This window comes from Ceratotherium simum, chromosome 11, assembly GCF_057802395.1.
Source record: "Ceratotherium simum simum isolate JZ-2026a chromosome 11, ASM5780239v1, whole genome shotgun sequence".
NCBI lineage: Eukaryota > Metazoa > Chordata > Mammalia > Perissodactyla > Rhinocerotidae > Ceratotherium > Ceratotherium simum.
The window spans coordinates 75,301,966-75,326,971 of NC_141910.1; the positions used below are offsets into that span (position 1 = coordinate 75,301,966).

Below are 25,006 nucleotides of genomic sequence, written 5' to 3' on the forward strand. Positions count from 1 at the left end.
ACTAATCATTTGAATAATTATGCAATATTTATAAGTTCTACATTTCTCTTTCTTTCTTTTTTGATAAGGATGATGACTGAAGATAACGTATTAAAAGTATTACACTGTCACTTTACCCACACCACCTCTGTATCTCCACAAGAACCTTCGGCAGGACCATGTCATCCAACGAAGCCCTGAGGACAGGTATTAATAACCTGAGGCCGTCAAAGCGCCAAGTTGGGAGGGAACTGAGGTGGCTTCTCTACAGTACCGTCATCTGGTTACTTTTTCAGTGATGCACACCATCTCACATAGACTGGCCATCTTTCCAGAAATGATTACTGGCTATATGTCCCATGCTCTGTAGGATCCTCTCATTTGAGAGGAATCATATTTAGGTTGATCCTTGTCGAAAATCAAAAAAACGAAACACACTCAATGGATGGTTTAACCATGATACTGCACAAAGTTGAAAAACAATAATGAAATAAAAATCTTAAGAAATTTCCCAGAATACAGCCCAAAGACAAGGAAAAGAAAATGTGAAAAAGAAATCAGGATGTAACTGACAGAATGAGGAGTTCTAACACACATCCAATCCGCGTCCCAGGGGAGAGACTGGAGAGAAGATAGGCGAGGGCACACCCGCCAAGATAAAGGTCGAGAATTTTCTATAACTAACTCCGAGACAGAAAACATGAGGCGTCAAAAGTAGCAGAAATACAGAAGGATCTGTATCCAGTCCCCACGTAGGAAGCTGCACACACCACCAGCAGAGGTCAACAAGCAGCCCGAGAAGAGCCCTCCCCGGGAACAGCAGCCATGTTGAGAGCAAACACTAGAAACCAAAGGGTGGAAACCATGTTCAAAGTTTCAGAGAAAATAACCCGTGTTAATATAAGCTGAATAGAGTTTGCCACCAACAAGCCTGAAGTTCTAGTGAGAGTCCTTGGGAAAAAAGAAAACCGATGGCATATGGAGCATTAAATGCAGTAAGTCATGATGAGAAATGAGGCTGTAAACATTTCCGTAGACAGCAAGCTTAAGAATCATGACTTATGTGGGGTGAAGAGTGGCTTCATAGCCAACAGCACATAGTCAGGACAGGACAATCCAGTGTTATAAGGTCCTTGTATTATTCTAGCAGGAGGTTAAGATATTGTATCTTTACATCTTACAATCAAAGTATAGATGGTAAAATTTCAAAGGCAACCTCTAAATAAATGGAAATGAAGTCCATAAATTTCAAACCTGTAGAGGAGAATTGTTTTAAAAGACACAATAAATAGTAAGAAAATAACTAAAAATCAAGAAGGAAAAGTAGCATAGTAAAGGGACAAATGAAAATCAAAAGGCACAGATCAGAAACGAGGGGAACACATCAGCGATCACCATAGCCTTGAATGGAAGTCTATGGATTGTCAGCCCAGAGTGTGGAAAATAAGAAAAAGGGTGCAAAAATGCAAAGAAAGTGAAAGGAAAGAGACCACAGAAATGAGTAAAAAACATGGTGCATGGATCCATGGAGCCAGAAGTTGGTTTTTTGAAAAAATGAGTAAAATGTGCAGTCTCCTGTTGAAATTCATTAAAATAGAAAAAACCTTATGGAAAAATATTAAAGAGGACCTAAAAAAGGGAGCAGTATATGCTTTTCACAAGCAAGAAAGATGATTTGTCCAGTAGATCTAAATTTCATGCAATTACAATCAAAACCTCAACAGACTTTTTGTGGGATCTGATCAGAGGCTTTTAAAATTCACAAAAAAGAACAAAAGAAGAGAGAAGATGGAAAAAAGAAAGTGAATTAGGAGGTGGGGAGAGGGCTTAGCCTACAGATCACAAAGTTTAAGATAATAGTTAGTAATGAAGTAGTGCGGTGCTGGTACTATGTGGACACATGGGATCCAGCAAGGCCTCAACAATAAACGCGGCGGCCAGGCTGTATGGAGCTGTACGACCGCATGGCATTGAGGGTCACTGAGGAAAGCGGTGGGGACAGCTGGTTTCCCATGAAAGTGGGTCTGGACCCCAGCCTTTCACATGTTTTCCAACAACACATCTCACCTGCCTTAGAGACCTGAAGTGAAAAACAACCTTAAAAATATTCAGAAGAAAATATAAGCAGATACCTTTATGAGCTTAGGGTAAGAAAGGATTTATTGAACAAGATCCTAAAACCACAAACTCTTAACAGGAAGAAATGGACACCTTTGGCTACAGTGAATTAACTTCTTTTTATCAATAGATAGCGTAAATAAAATGAAAACTCTGTGAGAACAGATCTGTGACCCATAACCAACAAAATATGAACTCCAGGCATATATGAAGAGCCCCAAAGGATCAGCTGGGAAACGACAAACAACTCACGTAAATGGGCAAAAGCGAGGAAGAGCATTTCACAGAAGAGGAGAAACCAAAGGTAAATGGGAACAGGAAAGGCAGATAGACCCCCTCAGTGATGACAAAAATGAGAACAAACCCTGGGAGACAGCAGACATTTTACACCCATCGAGCTTGGAAATACTAAGTCCAAAAACACCCAGCCCTGGAGAGGCTGGGGGTCGCCCGGAATTCCCGGTGCTGGAGGGAAGGTTGATCGGCAGCCATGTGTAGAGAGAAGTTGTCATTATTTTGAAAATCAAACACTGGCATCACTTCGTACCCAGAAATTCTAGCTCTGTGTCTACAGCCAAGAGATATTTGTGAGTATGTTTATGGCAGCCCTGATTTTAATGACAACAAATTGGGGAAAAAACCCAGGAAACAAAAGCCAAATGTCCAGTGATGATTGACAATCGATAAATAAATTGTAGTATATTCACACAATTAAATACCATATGGCAACAAACAAACAAAAACACACTAGGCCCGCACACATTTGTGCATCTTAAAAACATAACAGTAGGTAAAACTGTAAATCCCAGAGACCTATGACAGAACAATATTCTATAAGGCTCAACGTAAGATGAAACGGTCTATTTTTCGGGATATATACATATGGATAAAGCTATTTTTTTATCAAGGGGATGACAAACTCAAGATTCAGGATGCTGTTTATTTCGGGGCAGGCCGGGAACGGTACACAGGAGTGACACATCGATAGAGGTACAAGCTAGTGACAATATTCTAGTTACTGATCTGAGTGGTGAGTTGTTGGGCATTTGTTTTCTGAGTTTGCTTCATGACTCACACAGACGCTAAGTGCAATTTTTAAGTATCAAGAACTGTATTAGAAGATTAAAAATGAAAAGGTGTGCTGTTTCAGAAATGTACTGTGCGCACGTGAATCTTTCTCTCTAGGCTCTGCCTGTAGGTCAAGCAGCTGGTCCTTCTGACGGTGGGACTGGATCTGATTTCCAAGGAAACATTGTTTCAAACTGTCACAGGAGTCTAATTGGTATCACTAACAGCTCAGTGGTGGGAGTCAGTGGAGGGAGGAAGGCTCCGCACCGGCCGGCAGGGGCAGGTCTGGGCCCAGGTCTCTGAGGGAGGAGGCCCTGCAGCGGAGCCCAGAGCCACACCTCCCCCTTCTGTCGCTCAGCTCTGGTTTTCTGGGGACGGTGGAGGCTGGGAACACGACAAATACTCGTTGGCAATACACAGCGTCGGACTTCCTAGGTGACTTCTACTAATTCAGGAATGAAGCCCCTGCAGTGTCCCTTGCATGTGAGTCTGATGGAAGCCTCCTGAAAACAACCTGCACAGGTCCTGTGGTCAGTGTTCCACGGTAAGTCAGAGGCAGGACCCTGAATTCCACCCCGAAACTAAGCCCTCCTGCCTGCTCACTGAGGTATTACGAATTACGACAAACTATCCTTAAAACACTGCATTAGAAAATACAATGACAAGGCGTCCCACCTGGGAACAAATGCATCCCAAAGCCATGTTTTCAGTCTTCCCCCTGAAACTGTCACCGTGACCTCTGCTGGGCAGTGGACTGGCCTTTTAATTCTGCCCGGGGAGCGTCTGGTGAACGGACGGCCCGTTAGGTTAAACGGAGGGAAAGCCATGCTTACTGTGTTGCTGGAGTTGCCGTTCAAATGCAGACCGCTGTCGAAGAGGGGAGAGGACGCCCCGCTGCTGTGGTCGCTGGATGGTCCCGGGGACCCTGGAAACAAGCAGAGACGTTCATTCCAAATGGGGCTCCAGGGCGGGTCCCCCGAGATTACAAACGCCTTCACTGCCACCTGGGGAAGTCGACAGGACAAACGCCCGGTCCCCAGTGGAGGAGTGGGAGGCCGGGCACAGGCTGTGTTTCCATGCTGGCCCCGCACCCCTGCACGGTCATGCGGCCACCTCAAGTGGAAAGCAAGGTGGGGGAACGCGTGCCCAGCTCGCCGTGAGGCTGCGCAGGGCCCAGAGAGACAGCAGCTCCTGCATAGGCGCCTCACCCCCTACGTCACCCGGGGGGCCGTCAGTGCTGGTCCACGGGGGACTGTGTATATTTGTGCTTTCTACCGCTAGGATGCTGTTGGCTAATTTCCTAAAAGTTACTCCTGACTTCCTGATCTTAATTTTGTTATTATTTGTTTGGCATTTTCTGATTACCTTTGCTCTACAGATTGCTTCAGCGGAAAATCTAAAGATAAACCAGGAAAGTTTGTGGACAGCGGTATTTAAGCAGCAGCAGCAGCTAGAGCCTCAGCAGGGAGCCGAGGTCGGGGGCCTGGAATGCTGGCCCCAGTCAACTGAGGATCCAGGACGAGCATCTCATCTCCAGCATGTCAATACCTTTCTGAGCCACGGTCTTCTTCTCCAGAAGTAGACACTGGTCTAAGTGGTCCCCATCACTCCCCTCTGACGGGAGGCCCCCAGCACTGGGGGGCCGGGGACACCTGTCCCCACACTCGCTCCCCACTGTCCTGTGATAACTTTCGTGCTGGCCCGCCGTTCCCCGTTCCTTCTCTGGACTGTGGCCCTGGGAGCACCGGGCGAGGCCCGGTGTGGGCGAGGCAGAGCCTCTGTCTCCACTCTGCTCTCAGCGTGAGAGAGCAGTGTTCCCGCATCTCACAAATGCACCAACAGACAGGACGAGGGGCAGGGAGCGCATCAGCTTATGTCAGTACTGATTGTGGGCCAGCGACCATGCTCGGCAGCACGGGGGAGCCACCGGACCCCGCGCCTGGACAGGCCACCAGAGCCATGGGCGGCGAGGAAAAGACAGCAGAGCGCAGCCCCGGCCTGCTGAGCGGTAGGCGCCTTCTCCTGAAAATGATGCAGAAGCAGGACTCGGACTCCGCGGGCCCAGGACGGACCGCGGCTGCACTCAGGCTGCACGCCTCACTGCCCTCCGGACCCAGTCGGCAGCTTCAGAGGAGCCAGGGACCCACTCCTCTCCCATCAGCACGGGCGACTGGACTCCTCGGATGGGCCGGCCTGGGTTCAGCGTGTGGCCTGGACAAGGCTCAGTGGCCAACCTGGCACACAGGCTCATTGGTTTTCTTTTAGCTTGAAAATTTTCAAAGCCAACATTAGCCCTTCAGCAGCCAATTATTGGGGGAATAAATGACATTAGGCAGAGGTACCAAACTGGCAATTTGACCTACAAATTGTTTTGTTTAACAAAAACCAAGACATTTCACTTAAAAATCCAGATTTCTGACTTTCTTGGAAAAACGGGAAAAATCTGACACCAGTGGGGTACAGTTCTCCAAAGATAACAAACGGCCGGAGCTGAGCAGGACTGGCCCCTTCAGCAGGGACTGCAAACTGTGCCCAACCCCACAGTCTGTGAGGCCACCTGCCTGGCCCCGTAGCACCCGTCGTCCTCGCCCTCCAGAGAATGGTATAAAAGTGGGCCAGACTCAGACAGACAAAGATGAGCACCGTCAGTCACGTCACCATAGCATCCTTGTAACTTGACGAGAACTGAACTAAAAGCCTTGTGTACGTCATTTATTACTTCAAAATGCAACCCTCTGACGTGGTATTTTTAATTAGCACCACTTCACAGATGAGGAAACTTAGTGGGATACTGTGCAATTACTGTTTGTCATCAGTTTTCTCCTTTGAAAACAGGGGATCATACCAAACACCCCAGCGGTGGTTCGAGGGAGCATCTGAAGGCTCACACGCACAGCACCTGGCACAGTTCAGGTAAGGCAGGGGCTCAGGCGACCCAGTTTCCCTTACACACTGGACAGCACAACCAGAGCTTACAGACTGCTCCACAAAATCCAGATAAATTCAGGGGTCTTCACACTGATGGTGAGTTATCAAGGGAAAGCAGAATGATTTCATGCCATTTCCAAAGCCTGGGAATAGTGTCAAGAAGAAAGGCTGTGTTCTCTGACACCCCCTATCCCCCACAATATTTTCTGGCCAGAATATGAGGGTGGGCAGCTCCCTGTGCAACATTCACTTTGTGCTGATGGCACACAAGAACAAATACTTGATCCTGCAGCCTGACCACGCGCAACTCCCCTGCCCCGAAAGTCAGGGGCATCTGGGGGTTACAGTCACGGAGCCCTTATCGATCCCTGAGCAAAGTCCAGGGCCTGTTGTGAGCCCATCTGAGCACCTGACTCGAGGACAGAAGTGCCGAGAATGGCACAGAAACAGGATCTGTCATCGACTGGCCATAAATCGTCGCAACTACGCGTGCTGCCAGCAGAATGGAGCCTTGAGCTTCCCGCCCCCAGCGCCTGTGGGAAAGGGGTGTGTGAGGCTGGAATGGAACGCCTGACTGATACAGACAGACACTGACGGAACTGACACATATCTAACCCGGATGCCTTACCGCTTGATCTGTATCCACGTCCCAGGATTAAAATGAAGGCCAGACGACATCACACACGCAAAGTCGTTCGGAAACCACCAGCCTCTCTCACTGCAGATGGAGCGTGGTGCAGCCTGGCGATGTGGGGGCTCTGTGGCCACTCTTACCCCTCAAATCCACCCCTGCACCTTTCGAGGTGCAGGGTCAGCCAGCTAATACACTCTCTTGTATCCTTTTCCCATCTAAAATATCTGAAGACCTCAAATTTCTGTAAGACACTCCACATCATATGCCTACATGCAAAGTCATGTACTAAAAGGCTCTGAGAATCTGGACGTGAGAACTACTTAACTTTGCTTAAACGGTCATTCTCAATTTTATTTGACCACCAAACTTTCTTTTCTGTTTTCGTTTATAACCGTAAACCTGCTACCCATGTAGCGCTGTGTGAAGCCCCCACCGCGCAGCGCAGTTTCTGCTCCAGCACTGTCTTCTTTCCACCCGCTTCCTGCTACTCTTTCTATCTGCAGCTCTTCTCCAAGGCCACGCGTTTTAGCTCCGTAACTAGATCATCAGTGACTTGAGAGCAAAATCAAAATCTTTCTAGTTTTCTTCATTCTCTAAAACCCCCAAGGACAACGCTGTAGATAGACGCCACACATAACTAAAAGTTCCAAATAAATAATGATTGAATGAGTGAATGAATGAATGAGTGAATGAATGAATACATTTTAATTTGACACTTGTTTGTAGGCTCTTGGTTTCTATTAACTTAATTCTGATGAATATTTTTTCATCTATTATCCCAAAAGAGAAATTTGAGCAGTTGTAATAGATTTTTTTATCACCAACAAAATCCACTACTTAAAAAATGATCAGTATTAATAATTACTAATGATAAAAATAGACTTAGTTGGCGTCAAAAACCAAGCAGTTTGGCGGAGGCAGAGCCTTGACCTACCCCGGAGTCCACTTTTGGCAAACAGGGCCAGACCACCGCTTCCAAAGAAGGGAAGCGGCCAGCTAACTGAGCGGAAGCTGAGTGGGAGGGGGATGGGAGACACAGCAGAAGCCAATGGGAACCCAGTGCACCCTCTTCACCTGCACCGACCTTGGCGAGAGAGCGCCCCACCCTGTCAGAGCCCCGAGGGCGGCCCGTAACTGAGGCCCTGAGGCCCCGGGGGCCACGCAGGCACCATTGGCCATGTGCCGACTCCTGAGAGACACCCCAGGTGCCTTCCGTGCAACACCGTAAAGTGAACCCCCCTCTCTATCCGTGCACACAGACGCCTACAGGACAGAAGTGCAGGTGGGCAGACTGACACACCCCTGGTAGTGTGAGGCTGTGATCCAGCCGCCCTCCACGTCTACAACGCCAAACACTCGAGGTTGTCACCAACGCTCAACCTTGACTGTCAGGGCCTTTTACACGCTTCTGGAAGGAACCCCAGTGAAACCAGAGAAACATGTTGCTCACGCCGTCTTATACGAGAACCCCGAGTGCAGCCGACAGCAGCTCACTCTGCACAGTGGACTTCTTACATCATCCTTCTTTTAGACATTCCTTCTGAGATTCAGAGAAACTGAGAGACCATGTGCTCTGTCTCTGCTCTACTGTCAAGGTGCTCAGACATCCGGGAGGGCCGTGCCCCAGCTCTATTACATTTCCTTAGTTTAATCTCTGCGTTTCACCCGAACTGCAAACCCTTCCTCCACCTCAGTTATGAGCCGAATGTGTGTGTCCCCCAAAATTCAAAAGTTGAAATCCTAACCTAGAGTGATGGTATTTAGAGGTGGGGTCTTTGGGAGGTGACTAGGTCATGAGGGTAGAGCCCCCATGATGGCATTAGGGTCCTTATAACAGAGACCCTGAAGAGTCCCCTCGCCCCTTCCTCCATGCGAGGACACAGCGAAAGACGGTGTCTGTGAAACGGGAGGAGGCTCTCACCAGACACGGAATCTGCTGACATCTTCATCTGGAAGGTCCAGCCTCCAGAACTGTGAGAAACACGTCTGTGGTTTAAGTCTGTGGTGGTAAGTCAGCCCCTAGCAGATTGAGAGCCTCCACGTCAGCCTGACTCCCTCTGCTCTCTCCATTCAAACTGCTCAGCCATGCTCGTTGGCTTCATTCAGTGGTCCCCAAGGACTGGGCGTAATTGGCCATGAGGAGAACAGGAGAGGGATGTGAAATTCTCTTTGGGATACACAAGTCAAATGTGCTATTGCCTTCTCATTTTTTAAATATATGCATTCTTCTCCTTTTCAATCTACTATGTTCCTCTTCTTTTCCAAAAACCTATGAAATACTGTAGGTTAGTGTCATCCTCCTCAATCCTGAGGGTTACATCTGCTTCAGAACATCAAATGCTAGTCTTGCCCGTCTCTGGTCCTCTCACCCTCATGAGGACCTTCAGAGAGGCCAGTGCTCAAGGCCCCATGGGATGTGACACAGTGCTACGTGTATTGTTTCTCTGAACTTTTGGACTAATCTCTTAGGTTTTTCACTTTCCACTACTTTGCTCTGGAGTACTTGCCTTTCTGCACACACAACCCCTCGGTGTCCCTTCTTTTCATCCTGGACCCTCTGGGAACTCTCTGTCAACCTATCCTACTACAGACGTGTTCGTCTTGTAAGAAGACAGGACATGTGGTGAATCTTACTGATGTATTTTCACAGCAATGGGAAGAATATCAATTTTTCTAAGAAGAGTGAAGAGCATAGTTATCCCCTTATTGTCTGGTGGGAAAATAAATGGAGTTGCTGAAATTGATTTGCTCAGAGTTACTCAGGAAGATGTAAGTAGAAACAGGACTACGAGTTCATTGACCCTTTTGTCAAATGCAGACCTTAACGCAAGATTGGGTTTCAGCAACTCTGGGGGACACGTCCCCCAGAGAGGTGTACCGGGGCCTAGGTCTGGCAGCCAAAGAAGAGAGGCATTGACAACGGGGGAAAATGAGAGAAGAGAGAGAAAATACAGAGAAGATAAGGTTAGACCAGGGCAGGGAACTACTTTTCCACACTAGAGAAAGAACAGAAGAAAGGAAGGAAAAACAGTCTAGAGGAGAAGGGGCTGCTGCTGGTGAGACGGCGGGGGCACCAGTTCTCCATCCGTCAGGTGGGAGGTCAAGCTTCTATGTCCGATTTGACCCTGTTGAGTCACCAGCAGAACTTCAGCTCCTGGGGAGTCTGAACTGTGCCTAACGCCTTATCTGACTGCCAAGGACGGCACCAGAGAGAAGGGCCCCTGGCCTATGATGCTAAATCAGAGGAATGATGATAACTTTATAAATTTTATAAAGACATGACAGCTGATAGAATAAGTAAAATTCATAATAACTATTTTGATTAAAATATTTTTATGGATTTGTGATTTATCACTTCCACACTGGATCAAAATTCATGTACAAGAGAGAATGACAAGCTCTGCATGAAAATATGGGAGGCACTTTATAGTACAGAATTACTGTTATTTTCTCTTTTACATTAAAACTTTCTTGTCAACATAGATATTTTAAATTCAAACTTTGTTTCTGTGTATGTGCATATATGTGTGTACAGGTAAACATAACCACAGCAAGTTGAAGAAGGAGACTTATAGTTAATTAATCAACAATTAATCAAGGTGTCTGTTGATGCATTCTCTTCAAAAGGGTGTGGATGTGTTAAAATGAAGAAACTCTCAGGAACACAGAACACTAAGGCGCCTCTCCGTGTCTTTACTCTGTCTGAATACGTGCTCAGGCCAGTGCGATTTGGACACAGAACGTGGTGGAGGAGGGAATCCCAGCCCCTGATACCTGCCCCCCCTTACCTAACGGGAGCTTCAGAAATGATGGTGCTTCCCTGAGATACTCAACAGTGATGGTCACTTCATCGCCAGCATTTCTCAAAAGATGCACCTGTCAACATGACAAAAAATAGCTGCTTTACCATCACAGAAGGACCAGACACGGAACTGAAAGACAAAATCCCTACACACCTCCCGTTTGTCAGGAATTCAGGGTTCACGATTATCTCCGAAACACGGAAAGTCCTGCAGGCTTACACTGGGACGGCAAAGGAGTGGCTCTGCCCCCCACAGGTCATCACTCCTGTGCTCTGTCCACAGGGGGCTGCCACGGTTTAACCACAAGACCAGGCCCTCTGCACACTCTAGGAGTGTAGTCTACCAAAGAGGGAAAATCACATGAGAAATCACTTGATTAGTACAACAGCCAATTTTCAGACATTGGCAAAACACATGCCAACTGGATTAACAGTCACAGCAAACCATAAATATTAGCTTCGAAGTTTAAATGAGATTTTAATTCTCAAGAAATGAGTGGGCATCACTGCAATGTGACGGAACACTTCTCTGCTGGAATGTCAAATCATCGTCACGGTTTCAGAACTTCACACGCAGTCGCGAATGTTTCATCACTTACAGCATCTCAAGTCAGCTTCAGCGCCTGGTATGTTCACTGCTGTTGAAGTAAATGTGATTTAGACAGTAAGAAACCTAGAAGTCATGAAGCTGGACTTTTAGGGTCAGCGCAGGCCCACTCATGTGCGTCTGCAATGCCTTCTCTTCATCCTCATCACGGGGCAGGGGCGTCCAGCCCTCGCCCTCACCTCCACGTGCACCCGTCCCTACCCAGCTCTCCCCTCCCTCTGTCCTTGCCTCCCCTCCCGTTTTTTCTGTGACCCCCAAGTCCACATTCTTACTTGGACGCCGACAGTGTGGACAGCCTTCCAAAGCACTTGGTGGAGTGGGGGTGTGGTCAGAACCTGGATTACAAATATCTGAGGGCCTCCACGGCCTTGAGATCCACGAGTGCCCTTTTCCGTCATTCACGGACATTCCCCTTCGGGGAACCAGCCTCCTGTGCAGCTCTGTCGCCTGCTTTCTCCTCCCAGTTCCTCGGAGCTGCCCACCTGGACCCAGGCCGCCCCAAGGACGGTGCTGGCCTCAGGGCAGCTTCACCAGGCCTTGACCTCAAGGCCTTGACCTTCACTTTCACCTAGTCCTGTGAAATCCCACTAAACACCCAGGCCCGCGTCAGAGAAAGTGCTGAAGCGCCGTCCCCAGCCCCGTCCAGGGTCTCCAGTGTGCTCCCTCCTGCTTCCCTCTCATGACGGGTCCCTGAGGCCCTGTGCTGACAGCCTCCTGCATCCAGGCGCTGTCGTGTCTTTTTCGCGTATTAAGTCGCGCCATCCTGTGGCACCGTCTCCATTCGACACTCCTGAGGCTGGTGCCCAGGCATGGGGCTGAGGCAGGCCTTCCCCGGGCGTCCCCTCCCTGAAGGCACCTCTTTCCCCTGCTGTCTAGACATAGTGTATTCACAGGCACACTGGATAAAACACCCCCGGCAGCCGTTCACCCGCTGTCTGGTGCCGCCCGTGTCCTGGGGAGGACCCACACCCTGCCCTCAAACATCCAGTAGACCAGTGACTACGACATGGAAGCCGTCTCAGACCACCTCACGGGGGTGCTAAAGCCCAATGACGAGAGACTTGTCTGGGACCATCCTCCACACCTGCAGAGGCCAGGGGAGGAAATAACCAGTCCCCATCAGCTTCTCCTCGCTGACAAGCAGCAGACCCTCAAGTTCTCCCTTGATGAATGGAATCCAGCATGAGTCTGAGGACAGCTCAAGGTCACTGCGTCCTCTCCTTCTGCCTCAAGAGGACCCAAGTCCTGCCATGCCCGTCCTGAGGAGCCCCCTGCTCTGGATATGGGAGGACATGGCGGGTCACAGAGACTCCAGGTGTCCTGGGAGCTCATGTAGTTTTAAACTTAAAAGACCAGAGCGTCACCTGGACAGCAGAGCCTGAGATTTTGAATCTCACTGCGATCACATTCATCCACTGTTTCCACCACGCGGATCTGCTCCCCAGTCAGTGTGCTTTAAGTTCTTCTTGGAATGAGCCAGGGTGTGCGTGTGTGTGTAAACACATGCGTGTGCACACACACACCTACCTACCGAAATAACGGAAGCAATTGTGTCTATTAAATAACTTTCACAAGGCTTTCTGAAGATGAAATGCAGTTTGAAGCATTAAAATCTCCTATTTAATAAAGGCTAATTAACCCAAAAAAGACCCACTCACATATTTACCTGAATCTGTCCTTCAGGGTAGTTCGCTGGGCCCTTGGAGAGATATCACTTTGGACAAGCTAATTTTATCTGGGAGGGACAGTAAAGCACGTGGCAGAGTGGTCTGAAAAATGAGGCACTTTTAATTAAAGAATGGGCTCAGCTTCAACTTATCATTATTTTTCAAATCCCAAATGCTTGCCCTGCCTTGATGTTTTGGACTTCAAAATGCCTGAATGAGGCAAAGCTTCTTGCTTCATCGTCAAACTTCTTTTTTATTTAGTTCAAAGCGTATATGTGGTGTTTGAAAACACAGTTGAGTGTTGACCATTAATGCCATCAAATTTTTTAATTTTTTTTTTTTGTGTGAGGAAGATCAGCCCTGAGCTAACATCCATGCCAATCCTCCTCTCTTTGCTGAGGAAGACCATCTCTGAGCTAACATCTGTTGCCAATCCTCCTCCTTTTTTCCCCCAAAGCCCCAGTAGATAGTTGTATGTCATAGTTGCACATCCTTCTAGTTGCTGTATGTGGGACGTGGCCTCAGCATGGCCGGAGAAGCGGTGGGTCAGTGCGTGCCCGGGATCCGAACCCGGGCCGCCAGCAGCTGAGCGTGCACACCTAACCGCTAAGCCACGGGGCCGGCCCCAAATGCCATCAAATTTAATGAATGACTTCAAAACCATTTCTCCATCCTCAAATCATTACCCTAAGACTGATAGGTGTCAGGAAGAGACAACCTGATTTTGTGGCTTGAGTGTCGACGACAGTGCTCCTTTTCTACCACACAGCAGCACGATTGCTTTCTGCATCTAATTAAGATCAGGAACTACGGCGCCCTTCTGCCTGCACCCTGACCTCTGGGGCACGTCTGCTCTGTCCTCACAGAACGAGCACGGGTGCGGGTCTCCAACCTCCGACTCACCAGCTGTGCCGTCACGTTCTCACAGGTAAGTTGGGTGTATTTCTTTTTTAGAGAGGATTCGACTTCCACATGAATTTTTCCCCAGCTTTTAAAATGCCACTCAAGCCATTTAAACTAGAGGGCATCTCAGTCAGCTCCAGCCGCCATAACAACACACCACGGACGGGGGGCTTCCACAGCAGACATTCATCTGTCACAGCTCTGGAGGCTGGAAGTTTAAGATCCAGGTGCGGTCGGGCTCGACTTCTGGTGGGGACTCTCTTCCTGGCTTTCTGACAGCCGCCTTCTCACCATGCCCTCATGCATCCTCATGAGGCAGGGAGAGAGAGAGCACTCATCCCATCGTGGGGGCCCCACCCTCATGATCTCTTCACCTCCCAAAGGCCCCACCTCCTCACGCCATCACACTGGGGGTTAGGGCTTCAACATAGGAATTTAGTGGGGGGCACAAGCATTCGGTCCATATCAAGGGGCAGGCAATTAGCCCAAGGCAAGGACTTTGTGACGTGAGCAGTTTCTCCCCATAGCCTTGCTGTGGGAGGCGTTCCAGGGAGCAGAGAAGTACACCTGGTACGGTTCTATATGCAGAGGCCATAGAGTTTTAACTGAAAGTATAACACATTTGATATTTTAGAATATGAAATATATAAAAATATACGATGAAAGAATAAATGTCTTTCACATACCAGATTCCTGGTTTCACCCCTCAGAGACAACTGTTACTAGCATATTTCGTGTGTCCTTCCAGAAATTGTCTATGCATTATCTAGAAGGCCTTCTTTTTTGAGGGCATTTTTGGTCATATCTATCAGAATTCACAATTTGTGTGCCTTTTGGCCCAGCGCCCACAGGTGCAGATGCATCAGCACGGGGGAATGAAGAGGCCCATACAGGAATGTTTATTGTAATACTGATCCCACTTATTTGCCGTGTTTTCACTTAGATGGAACTATGGCCTGGACTCCATCAGACACATTGCTTTCTTCACCTAAAACATACATCTTGCAGCTTATCCTGTCTCAGTTCACACAGCTCTATCCCGCTCTCTTCCACGGACGCACAGTGCTGCGTTTTATGAATGCTCCATGACCTATTCAGTGAATCCTCCATTTTCAAATCTCTGTTGAGTAGGTTCATCACCCCCTTCATTCACAACCTTATTTGTTTCTTCACTAATGTTTCCTCCCAGTTCTCATCGGAGCCTCCGTATCTTGAATTACCACAAGAAACTTGGGAAAAACTCTTGGTATTATTAATTTCTCTTCTTTTACTTGTCCTCTGTGTTTTCTGATTTTGTTTAAATTTGCACCTTCATCTTTATTACTTCCTCTTTTTATTCCTGTGGGCTGTTCTGTTGCTCTTTCCCCAAACTCTTGAGGTAAAAAATGTCTCTTTTTTGTCTGTTTACTTCCTTGCTTTCTAATAAACATATTTAAAAACTGCTAATCTTTCCCTAAGCATTACTTGGTTGTAGCCCATAAATTCAACATGAAGTGTTTCAATGCTGATCATTTCAGTATTTTGTATTTTTCCTTTTAGCTTTTCTTTTCACAGAAGCAGAACTATTTTTAAAGTTTCTAGATATCTGGAAAATTTTTAAAAGCAATTTTCATTTCATTTAGAGGCTATAATCTGTATTATGGTTCCTCTTGGCTTCCTCTGTGGCCTGAGCAATTGTTGTGAATGTTCCACGTGTTCCTGAAAGAATGTGAGTTTTCTGTTGGGTAAATATGCGTGCTTACAGGCAAGCCGTTAGAAACATGCAATTTGGAGATGGCATCGATGTTTATTAAGTTGTCATCAGTGTTTATCTTTCTGTCTCGGCACTTTTCCCTCATGGAAAAGAGAAGGCAGTTTGCCTTCAGCGGTTTTCTCTAGAATCTCATTGCTCTCTGCAGAACAGGAGTTGGGTGAGTGTCCTTCTGACCCCCTCCTGTCACGGAGACAGAGAATGGTGGTGTGCACTCGAGAATCCCACCAGTCAATCCTAATCCCACTGCTTCTCCGGGTGAACTCACAGACAGGCAAATATTTTTTTCAAGTAATTTGTTATACGAATTTTTAAATGCTTCATTCATATGAATTTAAGTGAATAAAAGGAAGGTTTAGTTTACGAATGCTCCCTTACATTTAAAAACAGGACACTTTGAACAAAGAAGCTATTTTATTGTAAACGACGACAATGTCCTTCCTTAGGGCCACAGTCAGCGGTGGGTCTTCTAAGGCAAAAAATAGCAGTTTATGCAATGGAGCCACCTGAGCTGCATCACGTCCACTCGTTGCTCTGACCCCTCGGGACGTGTGCGGTGGCGTCTGATGGACAAGGGACGGCGCTGTGCTGGCTGGGCAAGGTAACTTTGAAGCACTGACTTGTGCAGAGAGCAATGAGATTCTAGAGAAAACCGCTGAAGGCAAACTGCGTTCTCTTTTCTCAAATGACGCATGAAATCTCTCTCCTTGGAGCCGTGACTTCAGCATCCTCCCTGACCCCCAGGGCCCTGCCCTCGGGTCCACGCTGCCCTTGGACGAGGCCAGGCCATCCGCACCTGACGCACCTGGTGTGAGTGAGTGACCGAGCCACTTCAAGAGTCTGGGAGCTTTTCCTTTATTTCCCTGAACAGAGACAAAACTGCGCTGTACTTCCCTGTGGAAAATGGCTTGGCTCACTTCTACGTAAATACACCACAATATTAGAGAAACAGGACTTCACATAGTAAATTCTTCATTCCTCACATTTCTTCTCATCGCCAGCGCTCTCAATACGGAGCCCCGTGTTTGCATTCACAGGATGCACTTACGGAAGTGAGAGAATCGTGTCAGAGCTGGAATGGCTCTAACTGTAAAAGCCTCTGTGAAAATCTTTACTCTTACCTGGTATCCTTCCAACGTTCTGCGTGTATGTGAGGAGTATGCTAACCATCCACTAGCCAGCGTGTCATCGAAACCATCCACCAGCCCAGGACAATCTGGACATCTTAATCTCTCTCCTTTAATACCAACAAAAACAAAGCATTCCCACATCTATTTATGTATTACACCCTCAGGTGTAATCGGTGCACACACGTCACTATTTACCAAAACAGAGAAAGCTCCACTCCCCCCCTCACCTGGCCCCATCAGCACCATTCACTCACTGACCCAGTCACTCATTCGTCCATGGCCAGTAATTTATTGAGTGACAGCCGAGTGCTGGGCAGAGACTCAGGCAGTGGCCCCCAGCCCCTTTCACGCGATCGAGATGTCCCTCTGAGACTGCATTTAAAGGAGGCGCTTACGATACAGTAAGTTTACAGGAAACACTGGCTTCAACCCGGACCCTGGCAGAACACAGAGGGACAACCACAGCACTCCCCAGCACAACCGCTGGCCTAGCATCTGCCCCCGAAGGAGGCCACGATTAGAAACGATTACGCACCTTCTCCAGAGTTCTGTCACCAGAGTGGCCTCACCTGTCCGACATTCCTGAGAACTGGGTCACCACAAGGTGTCCCCGCCCTCCAGATCAGCTCCCCATCCCTAAGCTAGCCCCTCGATCTCCCCTTCCCAAGCCCTCCAGCTCCTGGCTTTAGTCACCAGGTTTGTTTTTGTCAGTAAAACCCGCAATGTGCTGGAATCCTCTAGACGCCTCGTACACCTTCTTGCTCGGATCACACCAGGTTGTGTCCTGAGAGGCTTGTGTCTCTCATGGGCCTGCTCGGGCTGCCGCTCTTGTCTCACGTGAGGGGCTTTCCCCCGGGGGTGGGCAGACCTCGTCCTTTCTCCTCCTCAACCTCCAGCTCCCCAAACACGCCTACCAGAGGAAACACCTCCCCCGTCCAGCGGGCCCCTCCTCGGCCTCTGCCACGACCAGGGATCTCAGGGTCCACTGCTGTATCTTCAGCGTCCACCCTTCTGTGGGCTTCTGCTCTCCCAGGATCTCACCGTCCACCCCACCTCAGCCCCACACTCCCCAAACTGAAAATATCTCCCTGTTCACCAACAACGCCCCCTCTGGATCTTAATTTTGAGCATCCCAGACCCTGTATCACTCTATTATCATCCCCCACTAAGTACGTCTCTACCACCCCACAGCCACCAGGCCGTGGCCCCCACCACATTCTCACATCATCACTGCTGCCCAGTCATCCCAAACTCACAGTCAACGGGCCGCTACTGTTTTCCCCTGCACCACAGTACTTGAAACTACTGTTCAAAACCACAACTTGCTTGTATTCAACACTTCTCCTCTCCACAACTGCATCCCGGCTACACGACTCGGCTGGAGGAAAACACAATTTCGGGTTGATCAATCTCATTGTAAATTCACGGCCATGGTTCTCAAGTGGGCTGTGAGAGCATCACAGGGCAGCTACCTACACACTCTCTTCACCCACGATGACTGCTTCACACCTTCTCCTCGAAACTGAACCTCTAACACCACTTCCTTCCCCCCCACTTGCAGCTGCTGATCATAGATCTTATTTCAGGGAAAAAGAAAAGAAAATGTCTCTGTGTTCCCACCACCAGATCTATCAACATACCCACATCTGAGCCCATATTCTGTCTTCCCTTCCCTTCAACAAAGGCATTGCCAGTGCCCCCTCTAAAGCCACGTGACTCCACTGCTCTAACCTCCTAAAACGCTTGCGCCTACAATGACTCCCGCCTCCTCCGTCATCACCGTTTCTTCCACACTGAACTGTTCCCTCTGAACAGTAACAGACCATAGTACCTTCTACACAAAACCTTCCCTCAATGCAACATCCGCACGCGCCCCTGCGCATTTCACCATTCCCCTTTACAGCAAGATGCTTCCTCCACCTCCCCTCTCGCTCATTCCTTCCTGAGCCCTCTCAGATCTCCCACTAAACCGGCCTCTGCCTTGCCCAGCTGAACGGCCAGTTCTCAGTCTTTTATCTAAACCAGCCCCTCAGAAGCCTGGACACAGTTGGCCACTCCGTATTTCTGTACGGGTTTCTTCCCTCTGGCTTCCAGTATCTGACACCACCCTGATCTCCCTCCTCTTCTTCTGTCTCACTGACCTTGCTCCGCTCCCCGCATTCTGAACGTGGGTGTCCTCCCAGGAGCAGTCCTCCGACACCATCTTCCTGCACCCCGACTTCCACCCCCCGGCTCTCAAACCCCGAATACACTCACAACTCCCAATTCTGTATCTACAGCCATGTTCCTCATCTCAAAGACTGGGCCTGCCGTGAAACTCATTTCTCAGACCTAAACTTGGAGTCACTGTGGAAGCCTCACTTTCTCTCAGAACCCACACTCAGTCCAAGAGCAGGTCCTTCCGATCTAACATAGTCTGACCATTTGCTCCACTTGCACACTGCTATCAAAGCAACATAAGTAGCGTGCGCTGGGTACTCGAGTCCACCTGTGCTTGGAGCTGAGCCACTGAATATGCACTGACTCTGAAATCTGTGCCTCTCCTTTCACTTTTAACTCTCTGCGCTCAGTGTTTTAAGCATTTCTCTGGTAGACGTCTCGTGTGCCTGTGTGTATGTGTACGCGTGTGTATGTGCACGTGTGTGCATGTGTGTACGTGTGTGTGCCTGTGCATATGTGTACGTGCACGTAGGCCTGTGTGCATGTGTACATGTGTACGTGTGTGCGTGTACGTGTGTGCGTGTACGTGCATGTGTGTACGTGTGCGTGTATGTGTGTGTGTGCATGTGTTGGCAGGGAGACAGAATGGGAGGGCTGAGTTTCTGAGCCAAGAGGAGAGTTCATCTTTCTAAACAGGGACACTTCATCACATTTACAGTATGTTACAATATTCTAATTTATGTAGTTTGATGAGACACTGGATCCCGCTGGTCCTTGACCACAGCTGTGTGAACTCCTGGGCTAATTTGAGGCAGGTGGTTAACTTCTCAGACTGCTCGTGCTCTTAGTATCTCGCTCTCTATTCCTATTTTACGACCTTTCGCTGTTTATTTACTTTATATGGTCGATATCATCTTTGACCCCTCTTTCCATTCACCTTTCTTTATCACCAATATTTCTCAACATATATGTACAACTTCATATTTTATAAATTGTTAACATTTTAACTTCAGACCATATGCTTAATCTTATTAAACATCCTAGAAAGAAACCGTGTGTTTTGGGGTCGTGCCCTATCCACCCCTAAAAGAAGAAGGAAAGTCTGTGTTTGCTCCTGCACCCTCTGGCAGGAAGCTGTCCCCACGTCTCGGCGCACCTCCTCATCTGTTCTGTGGTGATCAGCTACGGTCCTTGCTCCCAGCCGTTGTGGTCAGCTGGGTGATGTCAATAGACCTTCCCATCTCCTCCTCTGCACTCACAATCTGTGAGGATCCTGTTGCCCCAATGCCTTGTTCACACCGGCCCAACACACCTTGCATCTGGCCAGGATTCTTGGAAACTTTTAGGATTTCATGGGTTTTTTGCATAAGTAAAGTTACTTTTTTATTTTAATTATTTTGAGTGATTTCTCTCAGAATTGAGCAGATGCCCTATTATTTTAGGCTTGTTCCTAAAAGTCCTCTTTGATCTGAAATACCTAGAAGCGACATCTGCACTCGACATAACTAAGTCCCTATTTTAGTGCCTACAACTGCGTGTTGGCTCCCACAGGCACTGAACCCAACTTCCTTTATCGTGATTTTTGTTTGAAGTTAAGAAAATGAGTGTAGTCTTCAATCATTTGCATTGAGATATGGCTACGATTTTCAGCATCAACCATCTTTACTTCCTTAAATAACTTGCATTGTTCTCCTCTGTGCTATTAGTTATTGTCCACTCGGCCTTGTGGAGATCTAGCGTGAAACACAAACCACTGATGGCAGAGGAAATTAAACGCCCTCCTCCCCACTGACAATTAGACACTCTCAAGCAGTTCTCAACCACTGTGGATTTCCCTAATTTTTCATCATTCAATTTTAGTTATTCTATATACTCAGACAAGTGAATTTAAGGTTTTCCATAAAGTGATCCTGTTGTATAAATAACCATCATTCTTAGGCCTGAGATAACTTTACTTGTGCTTCTTTTATATTTTTATTTATATTTATAATCATATTTTCTTTATAACTCAAAGAAGCAGATCCTTTTCACGTATCATTCAAAGATAATACAATTTTTAAAATGTGGAAATTTTCCTTTGCATATTTTAAAATAACCATCATATAGCAATATGTCCTAGTTTATCACCGTCTGTAATAGTTGGTTTCATGTGTCTACTTGGCTAGGCTATAGTACTGAGTTAGTGAATCAAACATTAATCTAGGTGTTGCTGCAAAGGTATTTTGTGGATGTGGTTAAGAGTACATCTGTGGGCTTTGAGTAAAGCAGGTTACCCTTGATAGTGTGGGTGGACCTCACCCAGCCAGTTGAAGGTCTTAAGATCAAAAACTTCAGGTTTTTCTGAGGAAGAAGAAATTCCCCCTACTGGCTGAAGCACCAAATTCTGCCTGAGAGTTTCCAGGCTGAAGTTCTGACCTGTAGGTTTCACACATGCACACACACACACAATTACATACTCACATGTGTGCACACATTCGCATCCGTAAACAACACACACACACACACCCCCAATCTCTCTCCCTCTGGCTCTGTCTCTCTGGAAGAACCCTGACTGATACATCAACTATCGTTAAAATAATCCTTGAAGTAATAGTGGTAGATGGTATGAAATTTGGCAAAAAGATTTCCATCTCTCCCCTCTATTTGTATACAATCCCAGAGCAGGAGTCACGCTGAAAGCAGGTAACTAATCAGAATCAGATGAGCATACACTGTGTGAAGCATATCGACAATCCCTAATGTCCCTGTATAAATTACGCCGGAATTACACACGAAGTGTAAAAGGAAACAAAAGACCCCACTATGCGGTTGACAAATGAGGGACAACCGATGAAGGTTATATACGTACGGTATAAATAATTACTTCACAGGTACATTTAAGAGTTTAGTATACTGGGTAGACTAAAATAGAAATGACAGAATTGATGAAATCTGGTTTTCCTTCTTAGTTCTGATGCTTAAACAGCTGTGTGCTCTTGCGAGCCCAGCTTCTGCGCCTGTAAGCTGGGGCTCGTCACCGATTCTCCTGGAGCTGTTAGGAGGATTAGACAAAGTAATAATGCGTGCGGTGCCTTGCAGAAGGTGAATGGCTATGCTCATCCATGCATACTCAGCAGGTGGGTGAGAGTAACAGAGTAATGAAAAATACAACATCAGCAGGCAAGGGGCAGCAGGAATCTTGTAAGTAAGGGCGTTCAAAGCAGTCTAGAGAAGAATTTAGAATTCTTGATCTACATGTGAACAGAAAGGCATGTGAAGGTCCCTAGAACAGAAGGAGCACGTAGAGGTTACACTCCGGGAGGAAAACTTGAGCATCCCAGAGCAGAAGGTCCCATCTTGGCTCTAGTGAGGACAGGCAGCTTGGGGCTCCTGCAGAGGAACAAGGCTGGGTTTGGAAACAAATCAAATCAAGGACCATGAGTCGAAGTGTCCCAAAGTCTGCTATCAGGAGGCAGCACAGGGAGAAAGGCTGTTGAGCCAAAGCAGAGACAACAAAGCCTCTGAAGTGCCCTGTCCTGGAGGGATGGGGTCACCCACACCGCAACCCCCAGAGCAGAGGGCGGTGCAGGTGGGATTCCAGGCGGACCTCAGCTTTCAGCACCCTACATTTGGACGGAAGATAGAGCAATCGCTCGTTTTCTATGACGTGAAATGACCCGAGGGAAGCTGCAACCGTCCTGTCAAGGGCTGGTTTCTCCCATGATGACGGACAATGGCAGGTATTTTCTATTGTGTTTCACAGAACATATTCCTTAATGTTCTAACTCAGAAGGAATTGGAGGTTTTCATCAAAAACCTCCTCATTTTACACATGAAACTAATGAGGCCCCACATCAATTACCTCAAACCACGACTCACCAGTGACAGCACTTTATAATTTTTTTTTTTTTTATTTTCTTCCCCCAAAGCCCCAGTAGATAGTTGTACGTCATAGCTGCACATCCTTCTAGTTGCTGCATGTGGGACGTGGCCTCAGCATGGCCGGAGAAGCAGTGTGTCGGTGCGCGCCCGGGATCCGAACCCGGGCCGCCAGCAGCAGAGCCCGCGCACTTAACCGCTAAGCCATGGGGCTGGCCCAGCACTTTATGATTTAATCGTGCCATGTGCCACCCATCAGGCGTATTTAGAAAGTACGACCTGCTCGTACTTTTTAAGTTAAGTAAACCCACATTATGCTCCCTTACTTTCATCAGCTAAATTCCGTAAGGTACAGCTTTCCGTCTCAGACAACAGCAGAAGACGTCTTCCCCAGTTCTCGGTTGACAGCGCCCCCACTCTGGCTGCTTCTCCTCCCCCCGACAGACTGTTAGGTTCACACCCAGCAGCTCAGCGACGTTCTCACGACCACACACAATTAGAGCACTTTCCGGGGAGTAAATGAAGTGCTTTACATGACATGACACGAGGAAGCTGTGGCAACAAGGCCCGCTGCCTGGGTCACAAGCTGATAACCCTTCTCCACCTGCTGCTCACTGGCACGTGCCAGACAGACACAGCCCTTGGATTCCCAGTGGACACAGGAATGGCTCCCTCGTTTCACAAAGCAAGAGAGCAAGCTGCTCATTAGCATTCCTTGAGGATCTTCTCTGAGGCAAGCAGAGGTCGAGGGACACGTTTGCTTGGTAAGGCATTAGAAATAGGAAAATGGACGTCACACTGACTTCTTCTGATTGTTTCCTGAAATCCCTCTACTTTAAAATATCGTCTCAAAATAGTTCTCTAAACTTTCAAATGCTGTGAAATGTGATTTACTATTTATTAAGGGATTTGTGATGATGAAATCTTCTTCAAAAGGACATTACATCAGTGAATAAAATTTTAATAATGGAGAAATGTCAGATAAGAAGTCAAGAGTAGACTTTATCCATATGTTCAGCATGGGCACGAGTAATTTTGCCACCTGAACCTAGGAAAGACACGATAGATAGGTTTTTCCAGCCCGCTGGTGCTCAGAATCTCAACACCGTGAATCTGTAAAGGGACATCAGAGTGGTGGGACCATCGACTAGACCGGCCACTTTACAGATTGGCAGATCGAGGTCTTGAGAATGTTGTAATTTCTCATGGACAGAAACAAGTGGCAAAGCCCTGAACAGAGTTTTAGTCCTAGATACTGTCTCAGGTTTTCTTTCTACCTGTGTTGATTCATTTGGAGTAACTGTTTCCGATCCTGTTAACGTACCTATCAACGCCTGGATACCTCCTACTTTCTGCAACACAGAACAGAGTCAGCTCAACGGTGGGGTAACACTCCACAGCCGCGCGGCCAAACCCTCCCCCTCCCGCCCCAACCTCACTTCTCCCCAGCACACACATCTACCCTCACATGTCTGCACACACACGTGAGAAGAAGAACATGCATGCTTTCAGCTCAATTCATCACTGACTGGTCCAGCGATCTCTAAAGGAGGAATCATGGAACTGGTCGTTTACTTCCCTTTCCAGGACACGTTTTTAATACCTTACACGTTTCCGTGGGGAATAACTTTGAAAACAGGGACACACTCACGTGCGAGGGACACGCCAGGGACGTGCCTGATAACAGGTACCACCAGGAACTTGTGGGGAAGGAGCAGCACCCAGACGTCTCCAGCCCACTGCGGACCTGCAACCTGTGACGCGGATAAGGGACGGCACAGGCAGAGGCAGGCTTGGGCAGGGACTGTCCCATCTTGTCCCCACGCTCCTCCCCCTTCCTTCTCCCTCTCCCTTCCCTCCTCACGTCCTTTTCCGCTCCTTCACTCCAGACAGCCCACTGTGTGCAAAGATGCGTGGAATCAGCCATAAGGAACGTCAGACAACTTCCGAGAGCAGCCAGCCCTGCACCGTGTTTGCTCCTGTTTCAATGTCTTCCTCCTCTCTGATTTGATCACACAAAGAGCCAAGAAGTCCTCCCCCGAACCACGTGTGTCTTGTTGCAAGCCACTGCTCCTCAGTAGCCGCTAACCAGACCGAGTCAGGACTTCACGAAGGAGACGCCGCCACCAGTCTGAGGAGCTAACAAACGTGACCTTCACACCGAGTGTTGCTTAGCCTGTGCCCAGCTGGACAGTGAAACAAACCACGCACAGCACGGATTCCCAGCTGCAGCTCCCACTTCCGAATGCGTGGAGAAACACACTCGCACTCGGCCCCGAAACTCGCCTCAACCTCAGTTCCTCCACATTTTGTCCACACAAATACTAACACATTATCTGGCCCCATTTGCCTCAAAATCCTTGCGTATGGAATGAGGAGCTGGACCCACACGTAATCACTAA

At 47.9% G+C, this 25,006-nt stretch overlaps 1 protein-coding gene across 5 annotated transcripts in view; it reads right to left on the reverse strand.

Moving 5' to 3' along the window:
* Positions 1 to 25,006, reverse strand: part of SNTG2 (syntrophin gamma 2) — a 327,759-nt gene that overhangs the window by 154,581 nt on the left and 148,172 nt on the right. For all 5 annotated transcript variants that reach the window (XM_087437204.1, XM_087437201.1, XM_087437202.1 and 2 more), the window contains exons 7-8: positions 10,516 to 10,603; positions 3,999 to 4,090 (exon numbers count right to left, since the gene is read on the reverse strand). In XM_087437204.1, coding sequence (XP_087293330.1) covers positions 3,999 to 4,090; positions 10,516 to 10,603 — 180 coding nt within the window. The remainder of the gene's footprint in view (positions 1 to 3,998; positions 4,091 to 10,515; positions 10,604 to 25,006) is intronic.